This window comes from Syngnathus typhle, linkage group LG17, assembly GCF_033458585.1.
Source record: "Syngnathus typhle isolate RoL2023-S1 ecotype Sweden linkage group LG17, RoL_Styp_1.0, whole genome shotgun sequence".
Taxonomy (NCBI): Eukaryota; Metazoa; Chordata; class Actinopteri; order Syngnathiformes; family Syngnathidae; genus Syngnathus; species Syngnathus typhle.
Window position 1 is genome coordinate 6,660,281 of NC_083754.1, and position 11,575 is coordinate 6,671,855.

General features: G+C 45.9%; 3 protein-coding genes and 1 long non-coding RNA gene across 6 annotated transcripts in view; 1 reads left to right on the top strand and 3 right to left on the bottom strand.

Moving 5' to 3' along the window:
• Window positions 1-2,417, bottom strand: part of moto (minamoto) — an 88,473-nt gene extending 86,056 nt beyond the window's left edge. For both annotated transcript variants that reach the window (XM_061303840.1, XM_061303841.1), the window contains exon 1: window positions 2,168-2,417. In XM_061303840.1, coding sequence (XP_061159824.1) covers window positions 2,168-2,188 — 21 coding nt within the window. In that variant the 5' untranslated portion in view covers window positions 2,189-2,417. The remainder of the gene's footprint in view (window positions 1-2,167) is intronic.
• Window positions 2,418-3,571: 1,154 nt separating this feature from the next.
• Window positions 3,572-8,695, bottom strand: LOC133170725 (uncharacterized). The gene is made up of 5 exons (XR_009718617.1): window positions 8,554-8,695; window positions 8,369-8,482; window positions 4,980-6,245; window positions 4,152-4,258; window positions 3,572-4,050 (listed from the first exon to the last, which is right to left on the bottom strand). It is a non-coding gene; the product is annotated as an uncharacterized LOC133170725 (long non-coding RNA).
• Window positions 3,964-9,601, top strand: mylk5 (myosin, light chain kinase 5). Of its 2 annotated transcripts, none has more exons than XM_061303838.1 (17): window positions 3,964-4,216; window positions 4,987-5,130; window positions 5,197-5,349; window positions 5,441-5,572; window positions 5,885-5,920; window positions 6,143-6,270; window positions 6,433-6,586; window positions 6,645-6,947; window positions 7,029-7,140; window positions 7,337-7,540; window positions 7,601-7,833; window positions 8,070-8,193; window positions 8,352-8,504; window positions 8,590-8,719; window positions 8,786-8,867; window positions 8,944-9,084; window positions 9,158-9,601. In XM_061303838.1, exons 1-17 carry the CDS (start codon window positions 4,111-4,113, stop codon window positions 9,361-9,363), a joined length of 2,541 nt encoding a protein of 846 aa, XP_061159822.1. In that variant the 5' UTR covers window positions 3,964-4,110; the 3' UTR covers window positions 9,364-9,601. The 2 variants fall into 2 exon arrangements, with proteins under 2 accessions (XP_061159822.1, XP_061159823.1); XM_061303839.1 differs by having other exon boundaries at window positions 4,044-4,216; window positions 7,616-7,833.
• si:ch73-141c7.1 (coenzyme Q-binding protein COQ10 homolog, mitochondrial) lies at window positions 9,496-11,111 on the bottom strand. Its single transcript, XM_061303848.1, has 5 exons — window positions 10,970-11,111; window positions 10,412-10,564; window positions 10,141-10,333; window positions 9,944-10,045; window positions 9,496-9,773 (listed from the first exon to the last, which is right to left on the bottom strand). The coding sequence occupies exons 1-5, from the start codon at window positions 11,071-11,073 to the stop codon at window positions 9,621-9,623; spliced, it is 705 nt and encodes a 234-aa protein (XP_061159832.1). The 5' UTR covers window positions 11,074-11,111; the 3' UTR covers window positions 9,496-9,620.
• Window positions 11,112-11,575: the final 464 nt, after the last annotated feature.

Genomic DNA, 11,575 nt, shown 5'->3' on the forward strand with positions numbered 1-11,575 from the left:
GCATTGCCCTCCCCACCACCACCACACTTAGCCCCCGCCCCTCCCAACCCGCTGTTTAAATGGAGGCCCCCTAAACAGCCCTGTCTGAGGAATTTACAGTCCTGGCCCCGTCCAGGAGAGAGAGGGAGAGGGCAGCGGGGAGGGAGGCACACTGCAGCCTTGTCCTGACACAGCCAAAAGGGGAATGAACAGCTTCGGGCAAGGTGTGTGTTTGTGTGTGTGCTTCTCCTCGACCTCTGTGTGTGTTCGCTTGCGCCCTGCGCCGCTTGCTGAGCTGGTGTTCATGGCTGCACATCCAAGATGAATGAGCGAGCGGTTATAGGAGGACTCAAGCTCTGTAGGATCTCTGTAATTTCATGTAATCACTTCCATGTGGGCCTGACAGCACAGCGGCAGCCAGCCCAAAGGTGCACACAGTCAAAAAAAAAAAATAGGTTTGTGTGCTGGGCTATGTGATTATAGCACTAGTACAATTAATCATTGGTCTATGACATTTAAAAGCCTCTCTCTGTTATAAACCTCAGTTGTCCCATCCATAACTGAAATTATTTCAGATGCTAACCAAAATATCAGCACCAGAACAGTAAATAATGGTGCATTTATTCTAAAGAAACACGTGATCTGATTTGTCTTCACTGGCCACATAAAAGAATGTCACGGGACGGGTTTGGGCCCCTGGCCTTGATTTTGACACCAAAAATATAGAAGTATTTGTTGAGATAAAATAAACACTTCTTGACAAAAACAAAATGCTTGTTTTTTCACACCAAACTCATCCAAGCACTACCTAATTCAAGAGCCTAACATTATTGAAAGCATAAGTCTTGAAGGATAAGATTCAGGGAAAGTAATTATGGATTTTTTATGCTAATAGTTAAAAAGTGTGTCCCAATACTTTTTCAAAGCTGGTCGCGAAACTGAATATGAGCTGTTGTTTCTCTCTAACACTGAGCATAGTAATTGATGCCCATTTAAAAGACATTGGCTGCGTGAGGAGATGATTGCTAAATTTGAATTTCTCTGAAAACGGTTGTTTTCGGCTGGTTCTGTCATAAGGCACGCATTTGTCATGGTAAATAGCGCCGTCTGGTGTCAGGATACGTTTACTACAACAGGAAAGTCAACTAAGCGCAATATATTACAAGAAATATTAATTGGGGGGTTAATTTTTGTTTTCAAAACGTTGTAACGCTGCAAAAAAAATGTATAGTTTGTTCTTTGTTGGTGTAGTTTTTGCGGTGAAAAATAATAGTATGAGAATTAACATTTAGTTTCCGTGCGTCTGGGAGGAGCAGAAGTAGGGTCAAAGGTCAAGAGTTTCACAGCCTCTTGCAAGATTGGTCATGCCACTGCTGAAAGTTGAGTGCAGGCACGACGAGGACAACTTCTTGAGTGCGAGCAACAAAATCTTTATTTACCGATTTACCACGTCCTAAGAAAAAGTGTTGTAGTGCGGGTAAATGGACCATAGAGGGCAGTGCAGCTACACCGATGGTGTATTTTTCGGGTTTCGAATGCTCAAAGCTCATTCAGTAGCAGCCTCTGGCAAATTGGGTGGGGGGAAAAAATCAGTTGCTTTAAGCCAGTGTTTTTCAACCGGGGTGCCGCAAAATATTGTCAGGGGTGCCGTGGGAAATTCTCCAATTTGTGCGCCACGTCACTTTTATTTAAAAAAAGGAATACAATTTAAAGAATATTTAGTATTTATTTCTATTAAATTATTTGACTCTCCATACATGAATAGGACTTTGCGTCTTTCGTTGTAATATAACTGATTTTAATATTGGAGCATATCAGATTTTTGTTGGCGGTGTGCCGCGAGATTTTTTCCAATGAAAAGGTGTGCCGTGAATGAAAAAACACTGCTCTAAACTCATTCAGTAGCAGCCTCTGGCAAATTGGGTGGGGAAAAAAAAATCAGTTGCTCTAATAAACATGATGTTGGACGTCCTTCATAACAGGATACACAAAAAAGGTCAAGGACCTATGAATTGAACAGGAAGTCAACTATTTTGGTTTCAAACAATCATTTCTCACTCAGTTGCCCCCCCAGAAAGTTGACAAAAAGTCAGCCATTGACAACTATTACATTGGGCAACACTAAATTGGTTTGATACGTCTATCGTAACAGAATGCATGAAAAAGTTTTGAGGACTTACCTACTCACCTTGCACAGGTAGTCAGCCATGTTGGTTTGAGGTTGCAATCATTAAATTCAGTGAATTCCACTGCTTCCACTTTGACAAACGTCTACCAAGGAATTAATTTAAATAAACTGTAATTGTAAGCAGGTGTCGATATTGCAAGACTTGAAGCCCTTACATATAAGCTTTGCAGGCACACAACAAAATTATGAGGGTGGAGTCACAACCCGAAAAAGGCGGGGTTAGTGACGTCACAAACCGATCTGTTAGAATAGCCCAGTGCTTCTCAAATAGTGGGGCGCGCCCCCCTTGGGGGGCGCGGTGCTATACCTGGGGGGGCGCGTGTGACCCTGGGGAATAGGCTTTTTTTTTGGCAGTACTAGAATAAAGTGTAATTGCGCATTTTCCCAGCAGGGGGCAGTGGCGCTCTCATTGTTACTTCTGTGACGTTTGCGACAGTGCAACATTTTACGACTTACAAGACAAGTTAGGATAGTCACGGTGGGGAGGGGGGGGCGCGAATAGTTTTCTTCTTGCTAGGGGGGCCGTAACAGAAAATAATTGAGAAGCACTGGAATAGCCCAATTTGAGTGCTGTTTGGGCTACAGTATGTTGATATCGCCAAACAACCATAGGCAAGGCAAACATGGAATTATGTGTGAGAGGCTTTTCATTCCATCTCAATAAGTAACTGAGAAAACAGGAGATATGATTGCTTCATTTCCAGCATGAGCAATTTACACGCCATGAAATGATGAACGGCTTGACAGCAAGAGTGCCCACACAGTTTCTGGTCTTTGCAGCAACCACTTCCTCAATGAAGAATGCAGATAAGAAATGAGATCATCATCTTGTTCCTTGCATGCCCTAACAACATGTAGTCTTGCATTTAACGGTAACCCAAAAATGTTCTCTTTTTTTCAGTTGAAATTTCGTCAGATCAAAGGACTACTTTAGTTTCCAGGGAAAATTCTTTCCTGCCTCTTTCGTGTGAATCTGGAGGCCCCATCTGGACCCGTGTTCATGCTGACACTGGAGCGGCCGTGGTGGGATAATTGCAAATCACAGTGGTTGTTTTTCCAGCGAAGAGAGAGAGAGCGAGACCGCCCGCAAGCATTCCATCAGGCCCGTCGAGGGGGGAGACCACTCGGCGGAGGCGTTGGGAGCGGCTCCAGACTATTGTGTCTGCTCTGAGACCCGACTTTTCAACATTTTATTTATTTATTTTTTAACAGAAAAGTGTCTTTTTTTTTGTTACTCCAAAATTCCTTTTTTGGGTGAATTTGCTGTAAAATTTCCTCATTCCTGGTTTGGAGAAAAACGGTTTAAACCTTATAATGACAGCCTTTGTGTTTTCCAGTGTTTGATTTGAGGAATCTGAGCCCCTTGCAGTCTTCTGTGAGCTCACTGGTGTGGAATTTGAGCAAGGGGAGGGGGGGGGGCTCATTGGTGTGATATCCACAAATGCCAGTTGAAGTGCCACCTGAAGAGCAGATGTTTCCCACAGGGGGGCCTCCAAGGCATCTTCTTCCACAGGTGGATGACATCATATCTGCACAGTTGAACATTTATGAGACTTTTTACAGTCCACAAGTGGGCGCTGACCCCGCCTCCACAGGTCACCAACAGACTCTTCTGTTTGACAAGTCACCCGCAGCAAACAGCGAAACAAATAATGAGCACAATGAGACCTTTGGCTGGGTGGCTCTAGATACGTCTCCACCTTGTGTTGATATGTTGAAAGGTCTTTTGAGCGTCGATAAGGTGCATGTAGCGGGCAGGTTGATGGTAGCGCTGCTGGTGGGAGGGCGGAGTCTAGCTGGATCTCGCTGGGGGTGGTTGCGAGGACGCACAGTGAGCCGGCCTTGTTTTGTCACACGTCGGCCGCAAGAAGACAGGAACTCGGCTGCCGGGAGGAAATGAGATTCTAAATACAAGCAGATCATAAGAGGAAGCGGACATCATCATGAGCATGGACGCAGGAGGACAGCGGCGTTATGTGTCTACCTTCAGGATGCACATCAAGTCTGGGAGTGCACCGAGAGGCTCAGAGAGCGTGACGACAGATGCGGGTGAGTGCGCTGCTTGGTTATTTGATCACTTGATCGATCATGCTGCAATAAAATGAGACAAGAAGTTTTTTTCCAGACTTAAACCCTATTAAGGAAACACACTAAATGGCGCTGTTTTCCTTTCCTTTTGTCATATTTCATATTTAATACAGGTAATATGGTATATGTATGTCATATTTTTGCCATTGCATTCCCTTTCTGGTTGAGTTTCTTTAACAAGCCCCTGCACATATCTCGTCTAAAAGTGTTCTTAGCAATGTTATTTTTGTACAAAGCAACAAGTTGAGACAAAGAGTTTCCTTCCGTCTTGAGATTGATAGCGTCCTGATGTCAATGAAGCTTGTTAACGTGCTGAAAAGGTCTATCATAACACAAGTGATGTTTGTTGACAGTTATTTGGCATTTCCTGCAGCTAGATGGCTGAAGGATGTAAATTATTCCTCAATTGTTAATAATTAGCTTCTGTTAAATAGCTGAAATGACTCATTTGATAAAAATGGTGAGGTACTGCTTGCCAGATACTGAGTTTGAGTAATAAAAAGATATTATTAAAAGGGAAGACAATTTGCAATTCTAGTAATGACACAAATTTGATGCACGATTTGTCTTCGCGGGCCACATAAAATATGGCGGCCCGTTTCTGGCCCCCGGGCCTTAACTTTGACACCTGTGGTTTAGAGATTTACTTGTGTGCTTTGAGCGCACAAGGCCACTATTTAGCACGACCTGCAATTGTATACAGTAAACTTTGGCGTTTGCGCACCGTCCAGGCACTCCTCCCTCTCACCAGCGCGGCGACCCCCCGGTTTTCGTGCGCCCTTTGCGTGACTGCCGCGTGGATGAAGGCCACGATATCCCCCTAAGCGGTGTCGTCTCTGGGAGTCGACCCATCAAAGTCACGTGGTTGCACAACGGTGAGGAAAGATCTGTCGAAATAAAAGAATATAGATATGAGCACTTTTCTCGGTGTGAACTTTCAGGTGAGGCAGCTCGTTTTGGAATTCCCAGCCTGGATGAAGGCAACGTCAGCTTGGTCGTGCGTGAGTGTCTGCCGGAGGATGCCGGCACGTATACCTGCGTGGCGGAAAACGCGTCGGGGAAGACTTCCTGTTGCGCTGCTGTCTTTGTCACAGGCGAGGACCAATTAGAATGAAGAATGTCATCTAGCTGCACTCGTCTTGTCACATTATAAAACTCTTATCTTGCCATTTTGTGGCCCAACAGACTTTGAAACTATTTGTGGCGTGCAGAGTCGAGCTTCTGCAAATGAGGCAAGCATGAATGACAACTCCAGAGGCTCCACTGGTACTTCCCCTACGAGTTCAGACCCGCAGAGTCCAGTCGCTTCTCCAAGAGGTTTGTTTTTTTAATTATTATTATTAGCATTGAAGAAAAATCCCCCAAAGCCAGCAGTTTAATTAATTTTGGTTGGCACGTATAGAATGATTAAACCCACAAAAAAAGAAGCCATTTTGAAAATCTCCAAGGGTCCTCCAAAAAAGGACCCCTTGAGCAAACGTCTTACGGAAGCAAAAACAGGAAAACGTGTCATCTCCGGCGCTCCAGAGACGTCAGGAAATTTCTCCAAAGATTACAAGTGGCATAAAGGGAAGCCAAGACTACAATAGCACCCCACTCCTTTATAAATATCCCGTCTTTCCCTTGCAGAGGTCATTCCGAAGAAGAAAGCCAACTCAGGGACAGGTAAGATTTTGTCCTTCTTTGTTTTCTACTCCTTACGTCTAATGCTGTGACTTGCTGTGCTTCATTTTACTTTTTATTTGCGGGTGTGGACAGTAATAAATGAATAAAAGTCTCGGTACGCCGGCCGTGACACCTACAGGATGTTGAAGAAGTCTTGATACGAAAGAGACTTAAGAGCGACGGGGTTTAGAATATATATTTTTTTGGCACTCATCCGGGCAGGTCCGATGTTGCGCTTGGAGAACCCGCCGCAATTCGTAGAGGTGAAAGCGGGACATCCGGCGAGGGTCAAGTGTCGATTCACCGGCAGCCCCCCTGTGGTGTCCTGTTGGATCCGAAATAAAGAGCAGGTGGTGTTACGTCATGATTGTCTTCTATAAATGGTTTATTAGAAACTTGACTGTCACACAAAAATGACAAAAATATAATTGGGTCATTTTCTGCTCTGACCCCGATGACCTCTCATGTAAGCATGTATTGACGAGTGCGCGTGTTGTTTTGACTCAAAACAGCTAGTGGACAGTCCGGAGGTTTGGACCGAGAACTCAGATGAGAATAGCACGTTGGTCTTGGCGGAGGCGGCAGCACAGCACACGGGCCGCTACACTGTGGTGGTCAAGGATCGCAAGAGCTCAGCTCAGCACACGCTCACCATTTCTGTCATAGGTAAGGACACACACGCACACACAAGTGCAGCATTGTGACTAAACACCGTGTTCACCAGACAGGCCTCAGCCTCCCCCCTCTTGTCCTCTCGTCTCCCTGGTGTCCCCCGGCACCCTCGTTCTGTCCTGGTCGGGGCCTTGCTACGACGGGGGCAGCGCCGTGCTGGGCTACGTGGTTGAGGTCCGACCCGATGGTCCGCCCGAGGAACATCACTGGAGCGAACTCACAACCCAGTGCGCCAGCACGTCGTACAGGGTGTGCGGTGGCCTGCAGCCCAGGCAGGAGTACTGCTTCCGGGTTCGGGCCTACAACTCGGTGGGGGTCAGTGAGCCCGGACCAGCATCGCCCGGGGTCACCATGGGTGAGCACTTCCTTGATTCCTTTTGGGAGAAAAAGCCTTATAGGAGAAGATGGTTGCTAAGAGGATTTCTTATCCATCCAGAATTTGAAGCAGCACACGGAGAAGAGGAAGAAGAGACCCCCGAGGTCTTCGTCTCTATCGACACGGCGCTCAAAGTCACAGACCACTACGAAGTGCAGGAGAAGCTCGGGATGTGAGCAATTAAAAGCGTGTGCGGGCACGATCTGCTCCTTAGCTACAGTTGAGACGTGGGCGAATGTATTGGGACACCCTGTAATCAAATTGATTAAGGGCTACATAAATCAACTTGTTTTGAGGCTCGTCATTCATATTAGCTAGCCTACCAGCGCTAAATAAACACATGCTTTTATCCACTGTTGACTTCACAGGGGAAAGTTTGGCCTGGTGTTCAAGCTGAAGCACCGGCTGAGCGGCCGAGTGTGTGCCGGAAAGTTCTACAAAGGCCGACGCACGAAGGAGAGGGAGGCGGCCCGGAAGGAGATTGAGTTGATGAGCAAGCTCCACCATCCTAAACTGGTCCGCTGCCTGGCGGCCTACGACCATAAACCCGAAATGGTCATGGTTATGGAGTTGTGAGTACCGTTGCACTACTTTTATCTCTGCTTCATTGAGGATTTTTTTTTTTTTTAAAGCCACACTGTGTGCAGCATAGCAGGCGGGGAACTCTTTGAGCGCATCGTGGACGACAGCTTCGAGCACACGGAACCGGCAAGCGTGCGCTACATGCAGCAAATCCTGCAGGGCGTCTCTTTTATGCATCGGCAGCTCATCATCCACTTGGACCTCAAACCCGAGAACATCGTATGCGTCGACACCAGCGGCACCGCTGTCAAGATTATTGATTTTGGACTGGCAACCCAACTCGGTATGTGTGCTCATGGTGTTGATTGGACCCTGAGGAGACATTGAGAGGAAATATTTAAAGTGGAAGTCTATTTCAGGATTTTTGCTATTCACTGCAAGGCTCAATCCCAATCCCACTGATGTTTTGAGAATTCACTGCTTCAGTTTTTGAGCAGGATTGAAACGTTGACTTTATTTCTCAATTTGTAGAAGAAAAAAAAAAAAATCCATAACATGTTGGCTTTACATATCTGGCAGACGGCAAAACTGATGTGAGGGTGATGCAGGGGACGCCGGAATTTGTGGCCCCGGAGGTGATCAACTATGAGCCCGTGTGTTTGGCCACGGACATGTGGAGCATCGGCGTCATCTGCTACATACTGTAAGTGGGCAATATTTGTCTGTCAACAACAGTAAGTGATAGTAGATGACCTTTGAACACATACAGGACGTCACATTCCGTCACTGTATTAAAGCAACGCCTTCTAGTGGACACATCATGAACTTGCACATTCTTCTCGTCTGTCCATGTGTTTGCAGACTAAGCGGTGAGTCACCTTTCCAGGGAAGCAGCGACGCCGACACGTTAGCCTTGGTGACGGCGGCCCAGTGGGAGTTTGATGAGGAGAGCTTCGGGGACATCACGGAGCAGGCCAAACATTTCATCAGCTCTTTGTTGGAGAAAGACCCCAAGTGATACCAGTTTAATTCATTCAGGGAATCCAACGGTTTGCAGGCCTACCTAATGTTGTGGCCTTCCTCTGTGTCCGTCTCGTAGGCGACGCATGTCCTGCGAAGACGCCCTGGCTCACACGTGGATGGCGGCGTTTGATTCGCCAGCTCCCGCCTTCACCAAGAGTCTTCCCAAGGAGAAGATGAAGCGCTTTCTTGCCAGGCAGAAATGGAAGGTAAAAAATTTTACATTCTTTGTCAATAAGTTCTGAATGAATTTCAACTAGATGTTGTCCTCACAGAAAGCAGGCAAGGCCATGCTGGCGCTGAAGAGAATGGCCTTGCTGAGTAAAGGCGACTGCTCTCCCACCAGTCCCGCAGAAGGTGACGCATCAGTTTATTTTTTTTACTTTCAGTTTCTTATCAGTGGTTTCGCATCCTTCCTTCCTTCCTGTCTCAGAGTGCCCCATGACACCAGAGACGGAAGTCGCCCTGCTCTCGTTGGAGCAAAAGATGCAGGGACCCCCACGCTTTACCAAGACCCTGCAGGACCAGACGGTGTCCACGGGGGGCAGTGTTCACCTCGACTGTCACCTCATAGGTATCGGCACGAATCAATATTAGTTTCTCTTAACTGGACTCAGACCCTGTTCTCTTACCTTTGTCGAATTTAGGCTATCCTGACCCGGATGTGTTGTGGCTGTGCGGCAAGGAACCCATGGAGGAGTCGTCAAACGTCCGGATTGAGTACGAGGAAGATGGCTGCTGTACGCTGATTCTCGCCGAAGTGGGCCGACCCGACTCTAACGTTTACACCTGTAAAGCCACCAATGACCACGGAGAGACCTCCTGCTCTGCAACGCTCATTGTTCGAGATTAAGACTGAATTTGTTTTATACTTATAATTCCTTCCAAAGTGACATTTTTGGATCTACAAAACCTATTGAAGAGGTTACATCAGCTTCTCTATGACGTTTTCCAAAAAGATGTCAATCAAGAAGCAAAGAAGGTATAAAAGAAAAGATTTTTTAATTTAAAAAAACTAGCAGTGAACAGATTAAAACTATTTGTGTACAAACAAGTCAAAATAAATAAATATAATTCTATATGAAAGTATAGCTTCGTGTGTAGGGGACATCATTTTGACCTCCGCTTAAAGGTTGGCTCCTGCTTGCGCCCGAAGAGCACTGCAGCCCGTGACTCAAAAGCACCGACCATTTGCTTGATCACCTCATCGAAGAAGAGGCCGGCCAATTGGGAATGAAGCAGCGATTTGAATTCAAAGGACACCTGCAAGGTGAAGGCAGGATTAGTTAACAGTATATTTTTTTTTAAAAGCCAGCAGCCAATCTGTGCTAAAAATAGAATGACAATGGGCGTTTCCCTTTCCTGGCATTTGTTAAAAGCAGTCAGTGGAGAGGAGACCTCCACCATGATATGAAAAACGGGACTGGACTTACATAGAAATGTACTTTGCACGAGTCTGGTGTGTCTTTAGGTCCTGGCTCAAATCTCCAGATTGTCTCAAGATGGCTGAAGAGGGAGCCGTCGGTGCACAACGCCTGTTGGACGACAAATACACGTTCAAGACGTTTCTCAGGAAAGTCTAAAGATGTCAGAGTCTGGGTAGGTGAAAAGCAACGTTTCTGTGACCCACTCTGACTTGGTGATTGGGGACAAAGGTGACGTCAGAGGTGTAGCGCTCCACCACGGGTGGAAATCCGATTTCAAGCTCTGCTGTAATGCCGCCGCCCTTGCGGCTGATGACGCGAGAGCTCTTACACCATGGCACAAAGTGCTGGTATTGTTCCACGTTGGACACCATGTCGAACATCTGCTCTGGCGTGTACCTGGAAGCATCGTAGCGGATCTTGAATCTGCTAGCAGGATGTGAATGTAGCCCCAACATCAAATTCCGAGCCACTCACCTTAAGTTTCGACTCTCGGCGTACTCGGTTCTGCGGCGAGTGATGGGTGCGGCCAAGTTGATGAAGGTGCGATGGGGGATGTTGATGGGGGAGGAAGCACAATGGGGAAGGGTGGCTGTCCTCAATGTCAGCAACCCATCAGGACAAACATGTCTAACAGGAAAAGACACCAAGCTACAATTTAGGATGTGTCAGAAAACTTTCAGGACAGCACACAGTGACGTAGTCAGGCCACAACTCACATCTTTTGACAGATTAAACAAAGAAAACACAAGCAAGAGGGGTTGATCGTCCTGGTTTATCATCTGACCCATATTGAGGGGGAAATCTTTTCTGACAACAGTCCTGGAACATTTCTGACAAACTTTAATCTCGTCCTATGGCATCGTAGACTGTCATGGCAGGATGTCACAGTACAGTCGAGTACAGTACAGTTATGGCAATCATGAAAGTAAAAAGGAGGGTGAAAAAAGCAAATATTCGATCGAATCTGTAGATATTTCAGTCAAAAACGACCGTGTGTGAATCAGCCATCGTTTTTAATTATTAAATGCTCACCTGGCATTTCCTCGTTTCCAGTTTCCCCGAATAAATTTGGCGGAGCGGACTTCAAGAACATCTAAAATAATCCCGACGAGACGTTGAGCTGATTTACGGGACATACCCAATTCTATCGATTACTAACAAAATCAAACGTTATCGAGTCTCCCTCGACCGTGTTTGAACGAACGGTCCCATCGCCAACCGGCTGATTTTACAACTCCAAAATTGGACCGCCCTCAGTGACGGTGACGTCACCGTGTCCTGGCCAATCACAGCGCGTGACTGGCGCATTATTTTTATTTGATTGACAAGTTTAATAAAATGACGAATTAATGGCGCAACAGTTTCATTATCAATAGACGTCATAGTCATTTGTTTAATTTAGCAACTGAACACGTTTACTATTTTGGTTTTAATTAATCAATGATAGAAAATTAACTATACAACAATTACAACTGTAAAGGTTTCATTTTAAACATTATAAAAGTAGCTTGGCGATTATTCATTATTTATTGAACCAAGCACTTTTAAAAAGCAGCTTAGTTTCAATAATGTAACACAATTGTGAAATTGTTAGTGTACTTGGTGTTCTCCCAATAATTTAGTCGGATTTGGCACAGT